The sequence below is a fragment of the Podarcis cretensis genome, assembly GCF_951804945.1.
Source record: "Podarcis cretensis genome assembly, chromosome: 2".
NCBI lineage: Eukaryota > Metazoa > Chordata > Lepidosauria > Squamata > Lacertidae > Podarcis > Podarcis cretensis.
Genome location: NC_137171.1, coordinates 52,742,068 through 52,759,827, shown reverse-complemented (window position 1 = coordinate 52,759,827; position 17,760 = coordinate 52,742,068). Strand labels below are relative to the sequence as shown.

At 39.8% G+C, this 17,760-nt stretch overlaps 1 protein-coding gene across 3 annotated transcripts in view; it reads right to left on the bottom strand.

Annotated features, from left to right (window-relative positions):
- Positions 1–17,538, bottom strand: part of CPEB4 (cytoplasmic polyadenylation element binding protein 4) — a 53,454-nt gene extending 35,916 nt beyond the window's left edge. Inside the window, exons 1-4 of one of the 3 annotated variants that reach the window (XM_079964800.1) lie at positions 17,054–17,538; positions 16,329–16,687; positions 14,633–15,784; positions 1,432–1,513 (exon numbers count right to left, since the gene is read on the bottom strand). In XM_079964800.1, coding sequence (XP_079820926.1) covers positions 1,432–1,513; positions 14,633–15,757 — 1,207 coding nt within the window. In that variant the 5' untranslated portion in view covers positions 15,758–15,784; positions 16,329–16,687; positions 17,054–17,538. Of the gene's footprint in view, positions 1–1,431; positions 1,514–14,632; positions 16,688–17,053 lie in introns of all 3 variants that reach the window. The other 2 variants (XM_079964801.1, XM_079964802.1) reach the window with 2 other exon arrangements.
- Between the last annotated feature and the right edge of the window lie 222 nt (positions 17,539–17,760).

Here is a 17,760-nt window from a genome sequence, read left to right as displayed (position 1 = left end):
ACCCCGAGACATGTAAGTTAAGATTATTGCTTAAGCACTGACCCTAAACAAGACAAATGTATTGCTTAACATACTGCTTCTAGGAGGTTGTACATTAATATATTTCAGGTATGTTTTGATTCAAACCATTTTCAGAACAGAAGAATGGTTATTTATGTGACTTCATCAATTCCTCAAGCCGTACCATTTTCACCTGATAAAAGCATTGTTCATTTTGTCAGACAGCAGACATTTATTAATTTATTCTCTACATCCAGAGTAGGCAGTATGTGTACCCACTAAGATGTTTCTGACAAAGTTTTCAATGTCAAAGTGTCATTGTCAGAATTTACAAGATTTCAGTGAATTTGGACTAGGAGTATCATCCATTCTGCATAATGCACAGATTAACTGGAGTCTGCAGAAACACAAAATGCTCAATGACAACAGATACTTTTGTCATCACATATGCCAAAGTTTAAAAGATTTCGAATCAGCTCCAAGTCTGAACAATGGGGAGTCAGGGCACTTCTATATCCCTAATTACTAGTAGTATAGTTCCCCATTGTTGAGGCCTCAGCCTGCTCTTGGGCCTGGTTGTTCTAGGAACGCTTGAGCCAATCCATATAATGGGAAATATAGTTACCATGGTCAAAGAGGCTACCCATATCACCAGGCCTAGGAGCAGAGATGGAACATGAGAACTACCTTTCCCATAATTCCAAGAGTCATTGAAAAGAAGTTAATTATGGAGTGCAACCAGTGCATTTGGCCTTTCCCAAGTTAAATGGACCTTAAACTTCAATTCAGGGGCAAATTCTGCACCATCTTGTTCTGTAGGTGTATCACAATATAGAGGAAGCACAATGAAACAACACTGAGTGGCATCTTCATCCAAACCAAAATTCATCACTTCTGTAACTTATATGCTTAGCTCACTTTTTCCACCAGCTTACCAGACAGACAGTACATACACAGCTCTAGGGCTAGGTCAGTTGGTTACCTTGTACTCCAACAAAACCCCTAATATTCAAAGGACTCTTGTACATTATATCTATGGTATAACATGATTGCCCAAGACTGTAAAATATCATACTGATGAAAGCAGGCAAACAGGGTAGGTGCATTTTACATATCTTCAGATAAGGCTTCAATTTTAAATCACATTTTAAAAGTGTTGCTAATCTGAAGCCACTTCAGAAAGCAATGTTGGAAAACATGGCCTGTGTTTTTAAGAGGTATTATGCGAAGGAGGCCATTAAGCACACACAAATGTTTTACTGACGGCTTCCACTTGAAGCAAAAGAAAAAGGAGGTCCAGAGTCTGGACAAACTAACAAATAGGAGGGGGAAGTAACTGCTTTAGCTATTCTATAAATACTTGAACTTCATACTTTGTGCGAGTATGTCAGCCTAATTATTTATTGCAGGAAAAGAGTAATCCAAGTTTACCTTTCAGTGAATCACTTTCAGCTCTCATTATGTCAATTAGCGAGTTCTCCAGTGAATGCATGTCAAAAGTTCTCGTGCGATCCTGCAAGTAAAACACAAATACCAGTTTAAAGAGAATGCTACTAAGAACTACCCAGAAACCATTTCAAAACAGATTTTTTTAAAGCAGCAATTTAATAAAATACTCAGAATCAGCTTATATTGATTAGAGCAAAGCAAACTATTAATGGTTTAGAGAACAGTTTGTAAGCACTGCAGGCTGCAGCATTTACTGAAGTTAAGCGGGTATACACTGGATCAGTCCCTTGGAGCACAATAATTTTGAAACAAAAGTACTGTAACTTCAAGTTGGGAAGTGAAGGTTATCTGAACCTAATTCAGAGGTACTCCTACCAAGAAACAAGATACAGAATATATAATGTCTGCATCATTTGAGTAAATATTTTTCATTTGTAGCATAAAGATTGCTTTAACACAATTTAGTTTGATTTAATATTTGCATGCCACTTTTGCAACGAAGTTGAGCTCAAAATGGCTCACAATAACGAAGCATTAAAAACAAGTGAACAGTACTTTGATGAATACAATCATATCAAATACACAATAAGTAAGGCAAAATCAGTTCTACAAATAATGCAGTTCAAAACAACCTCATATTTAAAAAAATATCCAAAAAGGTGTTTTTTTCAGTACTTAAGGCAAATCAAGACCTAGTGAAAAGCATTTCAGAATTCAATGTCACTAAATGATGACCTTAAATATGTTGTGTGTTTTAGACAACACTTTCTCTCATATAAAATTCCACTACTCTTAGGGATCTCCAATAGGCTACCTTTCCATGGATAATTAGATACGTATACCCAAAATGGGAATTTTCCAGTGTAGTATGGCAGCTCTGGAATACTTTTTTTGGGAGGTCTCCAAGGCTACATCATATGGTGTTAGCTGTCAACTGAACACTTACTTATTTTAGAATACATTTTAGTTCTCAAGTCTCAACATGGATAGTTTTGCTGTCACTGTATGTAATTATATTGATACTTTGCATTGATTTTTTGCTGTGTGTTTTGTTAGGTTGTTGTAAACTACCTTAAGCACACTCCGGATGGAAATGCAGTTTAAATATCCAAAATATATTGAAGCAAATTTAAGTCAGTCAAGAGCTACCACCAGTCCTGTTTGGAAGGTAGAATCACAATATGAGAATAATAAACAAAATAATAAAAATATAACCCTATCTGATGCAAGGCCATGTTTGCCAGATTTCATCAGCTTGACACGTCAAATGCTGATTTAAAACCACAGACTTCAAGCCTCAGTAAAAGTAGTTTCATAAAACAATTATATTTAGTTCTTTATGCAATTAGAGTAAAACATAACTAGTTATGTATTTCCAAACAGTCATATTGATATAAACGAAGTGGTGAAATAGTCCAAGTGGGAAACATTCTCATTGAGCTAAATTTTTACTCTCCTACATTTCTTATCTTTTTCTTTTATTTTTTTACTCTACTGATAGGATATATTGATGCTTGTACCCCACCCCCCCCCCCCGCATGTTATACAAAGGTATAAATAATTCTTTTAAAATCTGAAGCATTTTTAAATATTACAAACAACTTTTTATGACCATAATCTCAAAACCATCCTCCTAGCATTTAAAGCCCAAAGAGCTCATCTATTTACTTGAAATGCAGCAGTGCAGTACATAATGTCATTTGCTCTGTGCTATACAGTTATCAGTAGTTTCTGGTCAGATGCAGTTCAATAAAAACTGCAAGTCTTGAAATTCTACTTACTTCAAATATTGGTATTCCACATTACCTAGTGTTACAGATAACAAGAATACTGCATACACTGAAATTCCATTCAGTGTAGCGAGACCAACAATGGAATTTACGGTACATAGATATTTAACTGAGGCACAATGACTTGCAGTGAAGGCATTACCATGTTGTCATCTGTAACACACTTCCCAAGTATTTCTCACATACAATAGCCAAAACCATCACTTAGCAAGTACTTTCATAGTTCACTCTTGACCGAAACAACAAATACCCAACTAAACAGAATGTTCAACGTTGTGTCAATCTGGAGGAGGCAGAGCACTCTGGAGGTGCTGCAAAGTGCAGCATGCACGGCATCACATGTGTGTGACATGCACCAGGCCCCCTCAACAATATCCAACAAAGAGTTGGCGTGCCTGCTAAGATGTGCTCACTGTTTTATATTTCAAATTTCTCATTGTTGTTTTAACGGGTATAACATTAGTCCCAGATAGTCTATTTAAACTCAACTACCTAAAAAAATTTTTTTTTAAAATGTTTCTGTCCTAAAAGAAAGTAAAGTTATTGTGAACTTACTCGGGACATGGGATTAGCAGCAAGGCTTTGTTTAACTATGCACACGAGCCCTGCTTGCAGTTCTTTGCTCCCTAACCTTGAGGTCAAGCTATAATTTTCCAAAGTCAGTAGAGACATGCCAAGTTAAATACCAGCTCATCTCTTACACCCATTTTCAAGAGGCCAGGTAAGTAATAAAAGCATGGCAATCCTATAGAAGAATTATATTTTTAAAATATAATTCTCCATCAAAACTTGCTTTACTCCCCAACAAGGGAAAAGATGAAAAGTAAATTATTAAGTCAATGCTTGAAGCAACAGACCTTGTTGATGCTGAGCTTTGTTAGTATACACAGTTTTCGAGTTTAAAATGCATATCCATCTCAATTTCTTACCACCTTATTTCCTTACTGTCTCCCTAGGATCAGATGAAAATGAGAAAGGCCTATGTATCTGCACACTGATGACTATATAGCCCAGATCTCAAAATTGGAGATTTCCAGCTTCAGCTTCAACTGTGTCCGTTCACCCAGAGCTTTTATGTAGATGCTTAAGAAGAACAAGGAATGAACCCTGCAGGCAACTCACCACAGGGAGGAACAGTACCTGCCCCAGCATTATTTTCTGAGCCCTGTCTCAGAAGGAATAAGCAGAGCCTACTTAACAGTGCACCCAAGCCCTACCCCCTTGGTCAATGGTACTGATTGTGACTGAAAAGTCCAGAGGAACCAACAGGAACACAGTCCACCTTCCATCTTCTGATGTAAATAATCCACAAAAGTGATAAAGGCTGTTTCCAGTCCCAAAGCAGGCTGAAACCCCAGATTGAAATAGCCTACCTTAAAGTAAAAAGAATTTATCTTATTTTATACACACATTCTTTTGCTCTCATCTCATAGAAACAACTTCCAGAAGAAATACAATATTTCAGGTTATCTAGAGAGATTAACTTGTGTTTTGCAAGTTAATCACTAGGCCCTTTATGGGCAAGTTCAATGATGCCAAAGTTTTTTTTTAAAGCCATAGAAGAAACATGCACACAGGCCAATATACTGCAATTGCGTATAAGGAAAGTTTTGGGAAAGTCCAATGGTGAATAGAGCTAAACATATTTTTAGCATTACAAGATCCTAACAGACCTACAAGGAGGTCATTTCCTTTAGATATGTTCATACTTAAAAGTGAATTCATAGCTGGAAAGCAAGCCAATGGAACATCAACGCTTATGTTCCCATTAGAGAAGGTAATGTGGCTTAGTGTACAATTTTGGACTTTGACTAGACTGTGATCAGCATGTTCTAAAGTCAGAAAGAAGGAACAAAAGGAAGTCAAAAACTTGTGAAAAATAGAGGAGAGCTCTATTGGTCCCTAATACCTGTCACTCAAATGGAGGAGCCTACACAGGTTCCATCTTCTCAACCAGGAAAGATAACCTTAGTTCACCCATGGTAAAAAAAAAAAAAAGGCAACAAGTTATTTCACAAAACAACAAAGAGAGACTATAAAAGCATGGTCCACATTCCAAGGCAATGCATAATTTTTAAGAACATTTTTAGAATGCTCTTTTCCATTTTAGTTAAAACGCTACTTACTCTTATCATATATGCTAAGTACAGTGGAGAACTCATGGGTTCTGCTATGGGTCAGCAGAGCTCATGGCTGAGACAGACATTACCCTCCCATTTAATATAACCAGGGTACTGACAATAGTACAGTGGTGCCTCGCAAGACGAAATTAATCCGTTCCGCGAGTCTCTTCGTCTAGCCGTTTTTTCGTCTTGCGAAGCAAGCCCCTTGACGGCTTAGCGGCTTAGCGCTATTAGCGCTATTAGCGGCTTATCGGCTTAGCGGATAAGCGGCTTAGCGGCTTAGAAAAAGGGGGGGGAACCGCAGGAACTCGCAAGACATTTTCATCTTGCGAAGCAAGCCCATAGGAAATTCGTTTTGCGAAGCACCTCCAAAACGGAAAACCCTTTCGTCTAGCGGGTTTTCCGTCTTGTGAGGCATTCGTCTTGCAGGGCACCACTGTATTCAAAATGACAGCACTTGCAAGTTTCTGCACCAGCCAAAACTCACGTGATTGAGTAAAAAAATACCTATTTAATTTTGAACATCAAGCATTAGAACAGAACATCAAGGAAAGGTTTGAAGCTCTTTGGAATTAGTCATCCAGTTGTCATAATTAATGAGTTGTGAACATCAAGTAGGTGTGATGCCAGTTTTAGACCTGCCACATCTTGCAACAGTATCTGTATTCATGTATCAAGAAAAGTTATGAAGACATTCAAGTCACTGTGTAAAAACACAGGGAGATCCAGGAAAGCATAGCTTTGACAAGTGAGCATTTCTTACATCCTGTTTCAGCAGACATATACTTAAAAACCAATGAGAGTCTGACCATTCTTAGGAGATACAAGAAACTCCTATGAGATAAACTCAGCAGCCTTTCACCAAACCTAACTTACATATGGATATGACTGGGTAAGAAGATGGGTGCTGTGCAGGTTCCCTCTACATGACTTACAGGAAAACTAATAGGGCACTGTCTATTTTTACAGACTTTTGACTTCACACTGTTCCTTCTTATTTAATTTAAAGCACATAATCTCATCATAGTCTGAACTATTCTGCCACTCCCACCTCTAGGAAGATCTCAACCTATTTTCTTTTCTTGTCAAAGGGAGGCTGACATGTCTAGAGTTACTGGTATTCTTCCATAACAATTTCTTAACATTCTGTATAGACAGATCACTTCACATCTTTCCAGGAGGATTCTTCATATTTAATCAATATCTTGAAATTTAAGCCAGGATAGCTTTATAGGAAAAATGTATTAAGCTGCCATATGCACAGTTCTGAAATAAAACATGCCTTATGGCCAAGAAGAAATAGAATATAGTATGTCCCTGCTACCCAATTCAAGAAATGTTGCTTCACACTTGCAAAGGATGACCACTCACTCTGCATATGGATGGACCCATCCTTTGCAAGTGTGAAGCAACATAGTCCCTGCTATCAGAAGGAGTATGTCTGAAGATAAGCATGCAACTAGGAGCCTAAAGCCTCATCCACACTTCCACTTGTCCCATGCCTAGCGCAGAAAATGATTTGTGCTTTGGCAAAACCATGCTTAATCATGTTAACGGGCTATCAAACAGTTTCACTAGAGGTACAAGTACGGAATAAAACAAAACAAAAAAACTCAAAATCAACCACTAAGGGTACAAAGAAGAGATGTGCAAGTCAGTTGCAATTCTACTTTCTGTCTCACGTTTTAACACTCAAAAACAAAATCCATTTATCTCTGTGAAGCAAATGTTTGCTTCATTGCGGGAGGGGTGCTCAGGGGTAGGGCACCATTTTTTTTAACCCTAGAAGAGCTGTTGCTAGCTGGAGTAGATAGGGCTTAATATGCCAATGCAGAGCTTCACGTGTTCATTCTGAAGTGGTACAGTACAAGAGGGTTACCATACAACATGGCTCTTACTTTTTTTTCTATATAATAGGAACAGTGTGCTCTTGCCTAGGTCCCCTGGAAACTGAGCCAGTTTTCTCCATCCAAAGGACCATTTCTTCTGGGGTTGTTTGTATTCTGGTGTGGATGGGGAAGTACAAAAACAGGTGCAATGTTTGTCAAATATGAGGAGTGGTTGCATAGCTTCCCTTTAAAATAAACACAAATTGGCTCTATTGGGGGGGGGGGGGATGAAAACAATAGTCATTGCCCTCCACCAATATCCCATTGGACACCACATCAAGTCACTGTGCTAACCTCAAAATACCTATATGAATGAATTAATCAAGTCTGATGACTATATGGGCATAATAAATAAGTAAACAGGTGATCAGCAGCACAATAAAGCATGAACACTTGTGTTTATTTACTACAGTTTGCTATAATGTATCTGTAGTGTTGCTTTAACAGGTGGTTCAAAGGATATTGAATTGGAAATTCTACAAAGAACAAGCAAGTAATTGTGCCAATAAGAGCCTGACTAATAAAGATTACCGGTACATTACTAAATAACTGCTTTCTACCACTAAAGAATAGAAGGCTGTCAACCGATAAGGAAATAGCAGCTGTTTCTCAGAGACATACCAGTATCATCATGCATTTTGTACATTTAGTCAAGATGCAAGACACTTCTAAGTAATTAATTAAACCTCACGGTTTAAAAAAGATTTTTGTAAAACTAAACACTGATGGTAGTAATCATCAGATATTTGCTTAATATACACTAAATGGTGTCAATTAATATTCTGCACTGTGCTATAACTTCATCTGAAAGAGAAAAAAATGGTTGGTGTCTTTCCTCAAGGTTGAAATCATTTTGAAACATGTGCCATTGCTTATCAGCCTCCAAAAGGACAAGGGGACATATTTTAATGCAGAGATTGCACAACTGAGCCAAATTTGCAGGAGTTCTTGCTCCACACACAGGTACCAATCCATAATTTCCATTTTAAAATTGTGTGGGTGTGCGCACACATGCGCACACACACACACACACACCAGCTTGAATCATACTTCAAACGACAGAAAGGCTCTCTTTAAAAGAGAAAGAAACCTGAAAGCACTATTAAAGACTGCATACTCCTGAGGTTTGCTGCATACAGAGCATGCATCGTGATACTCTTGAACATATTATAAATAAGAGTCACAAATAATTATGGCACATCTCTGCTTTCAAGAAGCTTTGGTGCAAACACAACTTTAGAACTTCAGCAATTTTTCCTGCAGTAGGCAGTGAAATCTTGCTCTGGATTCAGGCAGAGTGCTTGCACTTTCAAAACTAAATCTGTCATCATCTGTGTTCCACAAGCACAGCAATACTTAAAATGGGAGATCCCTTCCAGTGCTCATTTGATGGGAGGGTTGGGTGGCCCTTAATGAAATCCACAGGCTCTACTCTCTGAAGCTCTTCACTTTTAGCCAAATAGACAAATAATGTCTCTAAAAGTTTTTTAAAATAGTCACTATTAGGATGTCACATATGGTAAGGATTCTGGACCCCTGTAATTCAAGCAGTGGCACTAGGTTCTGCAGTTGTATAAAAATTCAGTGGTGCAAGAAGAACATAAAATTATGACATCTACTTTTTGCGTAACCCCTTGCACCATATGGCGTCCCTATGCTTGTACGATTTCATTCTACTCTTACTCCGTAGAACATGCATACACACAGACTAAAGGTCACGATGTGTCACAGTTTGCACCCATATCACCTGATAGTTACTGCTGAATGTTTCTATATTGTGTTTCCCAGGGTGAGGCAATCTAATCCATAAATTGCCAACATGAATGCCAAACAGTGTGGAATCAAAAGCCTGTCTGGGTGTGACAAACTTGCTTGTAGCAAAGGCTGTGGTGTGTCTTTTAAAGTGAGAGTTCTTTGAAGATTAAGGCTTCAGTAACAAGGTTTGCTGATGATGTAAGCAATTTAATTGAAGCATTGTTTAAAGAATAAGCATATGTTAACTCATCATATTTTATGCACTGCTTCTGTACATATAAACACACCTGAATTTAAAAACAACTCTTGGGTTTCTGAAACTTATCTAAAAACTATTATTTAAATAATCCTTATCACCTAAGAGGTATCCTAGATAAGTGGTTCTTTCTCACTCATGTCTACCACTCTGAAAAATGCAGGACAAGGAGAGGAGCAAAAGGAATATAAATATTTCATTTTACAGACCAAAAAGACTGCTTCAGCCCCTCTCGCCATGGTTGGTACCTTGTCTCTATCATTATGTTCTACCTTCCTTCCACAGCTCTTTCAATGACATGATTTTAAATAGAGGTTCTTAAATGCACTGAAGTTTTGGCTATATTAAAGAAGAGAGAGGGAAAATATTGCAAAAGCCTTTATTGCTTAAGCAAAACCGTCTGACTCTTGCTGAACAACTTTTGAGTTTTATGAGTTGGAGTGACTTGTTCATGTTCTCCCAGTCTGGTTCTAGGTAAATCTTGCACATGTATAGCCAGTTGTTTTTTGTTTGTTTGTTAAATGCACTGAATCCAATTTGGGCCTGTTTGGGAAGTGTATAAAACAAATGCTGTCCCCTGTTGTCCTCCTAGCTCCTTGCTGTCCATCAGAGTAACTTGTTTATTTATATGAATATGAGAATCATTCCAAAACTTCCTTATAAAGGCCACTTGAAAACCCTGGTGCCAGGAAGTGATTCAAGGATAGGGAAATTAAGACCAAATGAGATAAAAATTCTAAATCTGTCTTTACAACTCTTGATTCAAATTATGAGATTTTATCATAAATAGCCACAGCAGGAGAAAACCATCAACACTTTGCTAGCTGTTGAGAAACCACTTGTGTGAAAGCAGCCCTACAGATTTCAGTGGAGTTACCCAGGGAAAAGATCAGAATCTGAACTTTTGTTTGAAATGTCTTAACAGCAAGAAGTCTGTGAGTATGTTTAGCAGATGTATTTTCAGTTAATAGATTCAAGGTATTTCAATAGTCTGCTCTAATGTAAGCTAAGTATATAGAATTGCATTCTTTCTGTCATCAATAATATATCTTCCTATCTCAACCTTAACCTTCTTTATTGCTAAACAGGCAAGGTGTCCCACTTTTATGAAGAAGTATACAGAAGAAAATCTTTGTAAACATGAGGGCAGAGCATCAGCAAAAAGCAGTTGCTATGACCAAGTCTATTATACTGCTGACTTCAAACAGTGACACAATGGAAAATAAGACAATGAGATCTTTAAAAGACAATAAGACACCAGGAGTGCAATCTTATACTCAGAAATAAGCTCCGCTTAGTTCAGTGAAACATCCAAAAAAATAACGCACCATTGCCAACTTTTTCCTCAGATGTCCAAATAGTTGCCTTATTATGCAAGATAAAGTTCTATTTAAGAATAACTTCTTATTCTTCAATGAATAATAAGCTAACACTACACTCATAGGATTTTAAAAAGTTTTTAAATCAATATGAAAATTAATCTTTAGTTGAATCACTCAGCCTCCATTTTCTGCTAAATGGTATGATCTTGTGTGCCTTTCTTAAAAAAGGAAATATTGCAAAGAGATGGCATGTAGTATTATATTATTAATTATATCCTGCTTTCTCACATGGTTTATCTAGCATTTTCAAATGTTCAAAGTGCTTTGCATACATTTTCTCAGTGAAAGTATATTGCATTGACAGCTGCGTTGTATTTTGAGAATTACAAGCAGGTCATATTACAGAATCTAGTCAACATTATTCTAGCCAGGACCTTATTTCTACAACCATAATGATGTTTTTGCTTTTACGGCATGCTTACAAACAAATACAGAGCAATCACTTACCTTTCTATTATCCACCACTGTGTTTTTGCAAGACCAAGCTCCAGCATTTGAAGCAGGCCTAACAACGTAAGTAATCTCCCATTGCCACGAGTAATCTCCCATTCTACCAGGCCAGAAATACTATGCACTGGCATGTCAAATGCATGCATACCCTTTATAGTTTAAAAGACTGCTGGCAAAAGGGAGAGAGCCACATGCACTCACTCTATTGCTCTGTGCTGCATTTCTGGATTCAAACTGCACTGCAGTTTACACTGGCTCTGTGTGCAGCTTTCTTCTCCCTTTGTGTCTTTAGAGACCAGAACTAAGATAACAGTGAACCAAAAGCACAGTTCATATTGCTCTATGTTGTATTTTTTGGTTGAGAAACCACAGAAGGACAATTCACACTATTTTACAGACCTTTAACCACCACCATGTGGGCAGATAGACAAGCAGGAAAGCCAGCCCATCCACGTCCAGCTGCTACCCGCCCTCCCCCCACCCGCCTGCGTATCTATTCATTAGGGGAGAATTGGTACTGGCTATAGCTGAGAAATAACCTGCATATCTGCTTTAAAGTGTCTGGGCACATTTATTTGCAACCCGAGTCTATAGGTCCGCTTCAGTTGAAGCAGACCAAACGTTGCTTTACACTGCTGCAGACATAATGGCGTCCTACCCTAATAAGATGGCACTAGGGATATCCTTGATATCCAACCAGGGATATCCCCAAGAATCATAATTAGTTGCATACATTGTATGAGCTTTCACACTTCCAGGAATCCCTCCAAAGTTCAAAAATGCTGCATTGTGGAACTGGTTGTGTTCCGATCCCCTCCCCAGCAGCACAGTACGGGAACTCTCATACAGCAATGCAGCATCCCATCCAGGAAAACAGTGATGCAGCAGTGCCAACAGCTGTTACTAGGGGCAGGACTGGATTATGTCACCGGACATACATTTTGGCATCACATTAATATCAACAGTCAAGCACTTGGTCCTTATGTACTGCTATACTGTTCAAGGTAGGTAGAATTTGATTTGTTCTCAAGTGCCCTTAAAGCATCAAATCCTTATTCCTAATTTGTGGCAGAAGAATTTAGGCCTATGTGCTTATAATTAAGAGACCCGAGCCTAACACTCTGACCACTGGACTATTATCCAGAGTGCATGTTAACAGCCAGTTACCATCCTCCTGTTTACAGTACCCTAGATTTATACATAATGTCATGATGAACTGCAGTATAGGTGAATATATATAATTAAACTACATTCCTGTAAAATATCTACATAAACATTAAAGCCAACATCCTTCAAAAAGAAAGCCAGCTCTATACTTCTAACAGAGGATCTTTCGCTATAAGAGAAAATCCCTCAAGGATATGGATTTTGTATTTCAAAAGGCATTCAGATGAGACTAAAAAGAGATTCTGCACTTATTATATTTATATAAACATTGCAAAACCCCTCTTTATAGAAGAGCCGACTTATATTAGGAAGCTACCTGTGTATGTTAAAATAGCAAGAGGTCACCCAGTGAATGGGTTAGTCACGATCAAGTAACACTGCCATCTATTTAAGCCATTTTGTTATAGCTGCCAAGATAGTTTGTGTGTAGTGATACTAAACATGGGCCCAAGAAGATTCTGGCAATTATAGGTCCAGAGACAGCCCTGATTTGATGCATTTAGGGCCTTTCGTTTATGTAAAGCTTTGCAAACACACTTTATATTGCACATTTTGTTTTGAATTGCATATACCTTGCATGCTTACTTGAACAAAGAGGGCCAATTCATTTATTTTTTAGTTATTTGTGCAAAGAAAAAAAGCATTATGGATTTTATACTAGAAAAGGTAAATGTCCAAGATTATTTTAAAATTCGTAAGAGGATTTGCTTGAGTGCTAGGTTCTTCTTTTGAAGTCCTGCTCTTGTCTTGCTCATCACAGAACTCAAGCAGTGACAAACTGGAAACCGTTTCATTAAAATACCTTTCTTTTGCTAGGCACAAGAAAACATCAGACTTGGTCTTGCCATGGCCTTCTGTTTACTGCTTAAGTAAACAGACAACAACCTACTGCCACAAATTATTTTTGACCACAATACAATATAAGAAAAGCATGTGTCAAGATACAGACCATAGCCCCAAGAGCAGCAACCCAAAAATGGTGTGCCAGTACACCAACAGAAAATTTCCATCTCTGACATTCATAGATTTGAGGCCTTAACTACAGGAGTAAGGACACAGTCTTATTCTGTCACAGTGTAGCTACGTTGTCACAGTACAGAATGAATTAAACAGGAAGTCAGAGCTTGCTGCAGTGGCAGTGCTAATGGTTTCCAAGGTTAAATTTGGTCTTCTACACGAGCCTTTTATACACTTCCAGTCTGAAAAATTATTTCAAGACTTCTGGCTATACAGCATGAACTAAAAAGTCTCATTAATGATAGTATTTTTACCAGAGAACTGCATGCAAGATAATACAAGAACTTCCACTTCTCTGTGCAGTATAACTAGATTATAAAATATATTTAGATCTTTAAGACTGTATTTAAGTCAAGTATAGGTTTCTTCTGATCTACCGGTTTTCCTATCCCAAATTACAACAAAACTAGGTCACACCATGTTTTTTGCTTATACCATGCCTAGAAATGCAACAAAAATTTTGCAATCTTTGCTTTTTCACACACCACCCATGAATCCTTAGGTTTCAAAATCCTCTTTATAAGAAAAATTAAACCCACCAAGCTTAATCACAAATTCTAAAATAAAAAATAAAATTGCCATTGTCCAGATTTTCACTGATTACATGGCTGGCTGTTTTTAATAGTAATTAACCTTCAGAAACTGGAGACAAATTCCCAATACATTTTAAGCACACAGCCTCTTTCCTGATAACATATGGCCTCATTTGAACAGCATAGGCCAATGTCTGAAGCGAGTGTATATCTATTTTTAGTAATGACTTATAATCTACCAAAATCTATTGCCCTTGCTGGAGGAGATCAGCTCCACATTTTGTAAGAAAACTGTAAACCCCAGAGGACTATTTTTTTTTTTTTTTTAACAGATGCATTCCTATTGAACGGAGAAATTTCACAAAGCCATAGGCATATTTTCTGATAGTCCAGTTTTAGGATCCAATACTTGTGTACTGAAAACATAATGCTATTGCCATATGGTAAAAAAAAGGGGGGGGATTCCATTTCAGCTGCTCAGTTTTTTTAGGACTTATCCACCCCACAAAAGAATTATTTCAATAATCACTCTTGCAACTGTTTTATTGATCAGGTGCATTAACTTGACAGCAAACTACCTATATAACAGATGCACTCTTAGCCTATAGTTACTTCTCTGACAAACACTATACGGAACATTCATGATTCAGAGATGAAGCCTGAAATGTCAAAGGATAAACTATATACAAGAGGTGTATTTTTAAAATTAAGTCCTCAGCTCTAAGAATAGAAACCATGCAAAAACAACAGAGTCTTGCTATTTCTGCAACCATTTAACACATTTATGAATATTCTATTTAGTATTAGTAGAATAATCTCACCTGAAAAGGAAATATATTGTCAGCTCTGTTCAAACTGTCTTCCATCCAAGATTTTGGAGCAAAAGCGGAGCTGGGCCGTGCATACTTCTGCAACTGGATATGATTACTTGGGAAATTCTTCTTCAGGGGTGAGATGGAGTTCAGGGGTGTGATTCCTCCATTCAGTCCCCTGCGGTGGTCTCGCCCTTGGGACCCTCCCCACCCACCATATCCACCACCGCCACCGGGACTCCATGAAGAAGACGGTGTAGGTGATGGGCTTTGGTAGCTGCTCCATGGAGAAGGTGGTTTGTTAAGATTATTAGCAAGATGAGGCAGTTGATTAAAAGCAGCATTTCTATGCGTAAATGGAGGTGGATGAGGGCTTGCAGGAGACCTTCTCTGTTGTTGATGCTGATTGTGATGATGCTGAAAATGGGGGTGATGAGGGTGGTGCTGAGAGAGGGGTCCAATCTGAGGGGAAAAACTACCCCCAAAGCCAGGACTGACATGATGTGGAAAATTCTGAAACAGCAGAGCACCATTATTAGCTGAAGCAGGAGGAACCCCTCCCTGATGGAAGAAACTCGCATCTTCATTGATTATTGTTGAAGAAGAAGGAGCTATAGCTGCTGACCAGTTACTGAAACCAGTCAGAGAAGATGCTGTAGATGTCAAGGGCTGGCTTGAAGTACCCAGCCCTGTAGCCTCTTGATAATCAAATCCTGTTAACACTGGCGATTCTATTCTTATTTTCTCCTTCCCATTGCCGTTCTCGGAAGAATTATCCCCCTGGTTTTCTTCAGATTTAGATTTCTCTGATTCAGGCAGCATGCCTGCTTCCTGACTTTGACTAGGGGAAAGCTGCTGTTTTTCTAGGGAGTCTTGCTTTTCCTGTTGCTGAGTTTTAGATTTTTCAGACCCCAGAATCTCATCCTGAATGTTATGGGCAGCTGGAGCAGGAAAGAGCCAAGCTGACCCAGCACTACTGCCATTGGCAGCTGTGTTATTTATAAAAGCAGCGGGGCTGGGGGTTGCATTTTGATGGTGGTGCGGAGGCTGCAGATGTGGATGAAATCTGACTGGAAAAGCTGACTTATTCCCGGTGTTGTTTTGCACTAACACGCCAAACCCGTAATCCCCCATTTATTTTATTTAGGATTTTAATTCCGCCTGGAAAGAAAAAACAAAACAAAACTTTAAAATGTTTTTGTTCTTCCACTAAAGCAAGATAATTGAAAATTACTACAGATCTTTCACCTCCCCTTTCTTTCCCACCTACCCACTTGAGATATCTGATTTGGATATTATTCCTGGAATCTTATTAATGAGATCACTTAAAATATTGACATGGATAGACTTGTGTTCACTTCCTTCAAATATCCAGAAGGAATAGAAAGTAAATCTTTGGTTAACAAAATAAGAGGTTTCCTTTTTTTCTAAAAGGAAATGCACAAGAATGAAGTGGGGATGAAAGAAAGCTCCTGGGAATTCTTTTTTAAAAAGATTTTTAAAAAACTTTTTTGCCTTAACAGCCGCTTCAACCTGCCCATGTACACGTTAATGGAAACAATACCAAGACATCTGGTGCTCCTCACTCCTTCACAGCTCCAAAAATATATTTAAATCTGGAATAATTTAATAAATTCTATATAATCTAATATATATCTGTGATCTATTCTAACAGTCTTTGCTGCTAAAAATCTGAAATTTTTACCTCAAGATTTCAATGGTGGAGCAAGTTGTACAGGAGAGCTTTCCCCACCCCCCCAACCTGTGCTGCTACTGCCTTTGCCTTGTAGGACTATATGTATAATATGCTCTATGCGGATGCCCTTCTGACAAGTCCTTTCCATATAAAGCAGGGGAGGGTGTGAGGATTTGTTTCTGTTTTAATCTCTAGATATCTGCATTCACTGCGTGTTGTGTGTATGTGTACGGACTGAGTTGTGCAGGAGGAGGGTGGATTCTTGTTGTTGCTGCCGCTGGTTGGGTGGGTTCCTGGTTGCTGCTTTTCCGAGCTCGCTTCCTATTATGATCCGATATTTGTGTGTCCTTCAGATGAATCCTGGCTGCCTGCAGAGAAAAATTTTCACCTCAGAAAAATCAGCAGTCAAGTGTTTGGAGGGGGGGCGGGGTGGGGGGTTGAAATAAGTATATCTGGCGAGCGGAGTTTAGGCATTTTAAAGCCATCAGCAGAATAATTTATTGTGCGACAGCGGGGCGGGGGGAGAGATCGGGCTCAGATCCTTGGACTGAGAATATTTAGAAAGCGGGGGGTGGGGTGGGGAGGGTTGGAGAGAAGAGAGACGAACCTCTTTCGAAGGTGGGGGAAGGTGAGGAGGAATATATAGGGCTGATGCCGCCCTTGCTCCCTCCAGGGGGGGGGGAGAATGAAAGAGAGCAGGGATTTCACCCCCACCCCCGCAGAAGGACTTTTACCTCAGGAGGGGCGCAGTCTCCGGCGGGGAGGGGATGGCGCTGGCGGGGGGCCGGGCTCCTCTCTCCCCCATGGGAGCCGGTTTCTCAAGGGAGGGAGGGTCACGAGGATCGCTGGGTGGCGAAAGAGCAGGGAGGGGCAATATCAAGCCTGGCTCCGGAGGGTGGAGGAGGAGGCGGCGAGGGAGGCGGCGGTGGCGGTGGCGGCTCCCAGGGGTCCTGCCTTTCCTCCCGCTGCTGATGCTCCGGGGCTGCGGCGGCTGCTGCTGAGGCTGCGGCTGCTTCTCCTCCGCCTCGGCTCCTCCCGGCGTCGTTCTTTTCCCCTCATGTAACACAACTGTTTCTCAGGCGGGAGGACCAGGGGGGGGGGCTCCTGTTTAGTCACGAGGCGCTGGGCTACTCTGTCGATCCGCCGGTTCGCCACTCCGGCCCGGCCGCCTCAGCCGCCGCCGCCGCCACCGTCGTCGTCGTCGTCTCCACAGGACCGAGCCTCCGATCGAAATGACAACCAGCTGGAGACAGGCAGCGCGGCACTTCCGGTTCAGAGAAGCCACGCCTCTCCCCCCCCCCCAGTCTCTCCCTTCTCTGGCAGCGGCCACGCCCCTCCCTCTCCTCCTCAGCCGCTAGGCCGCCTCTCCCTAAGCCAGAAGAGGGACTGCGGGAGTCGGCAGCCCTTTTGGATGAGGGCAGAAATTGTTCGGCGCGGTGGC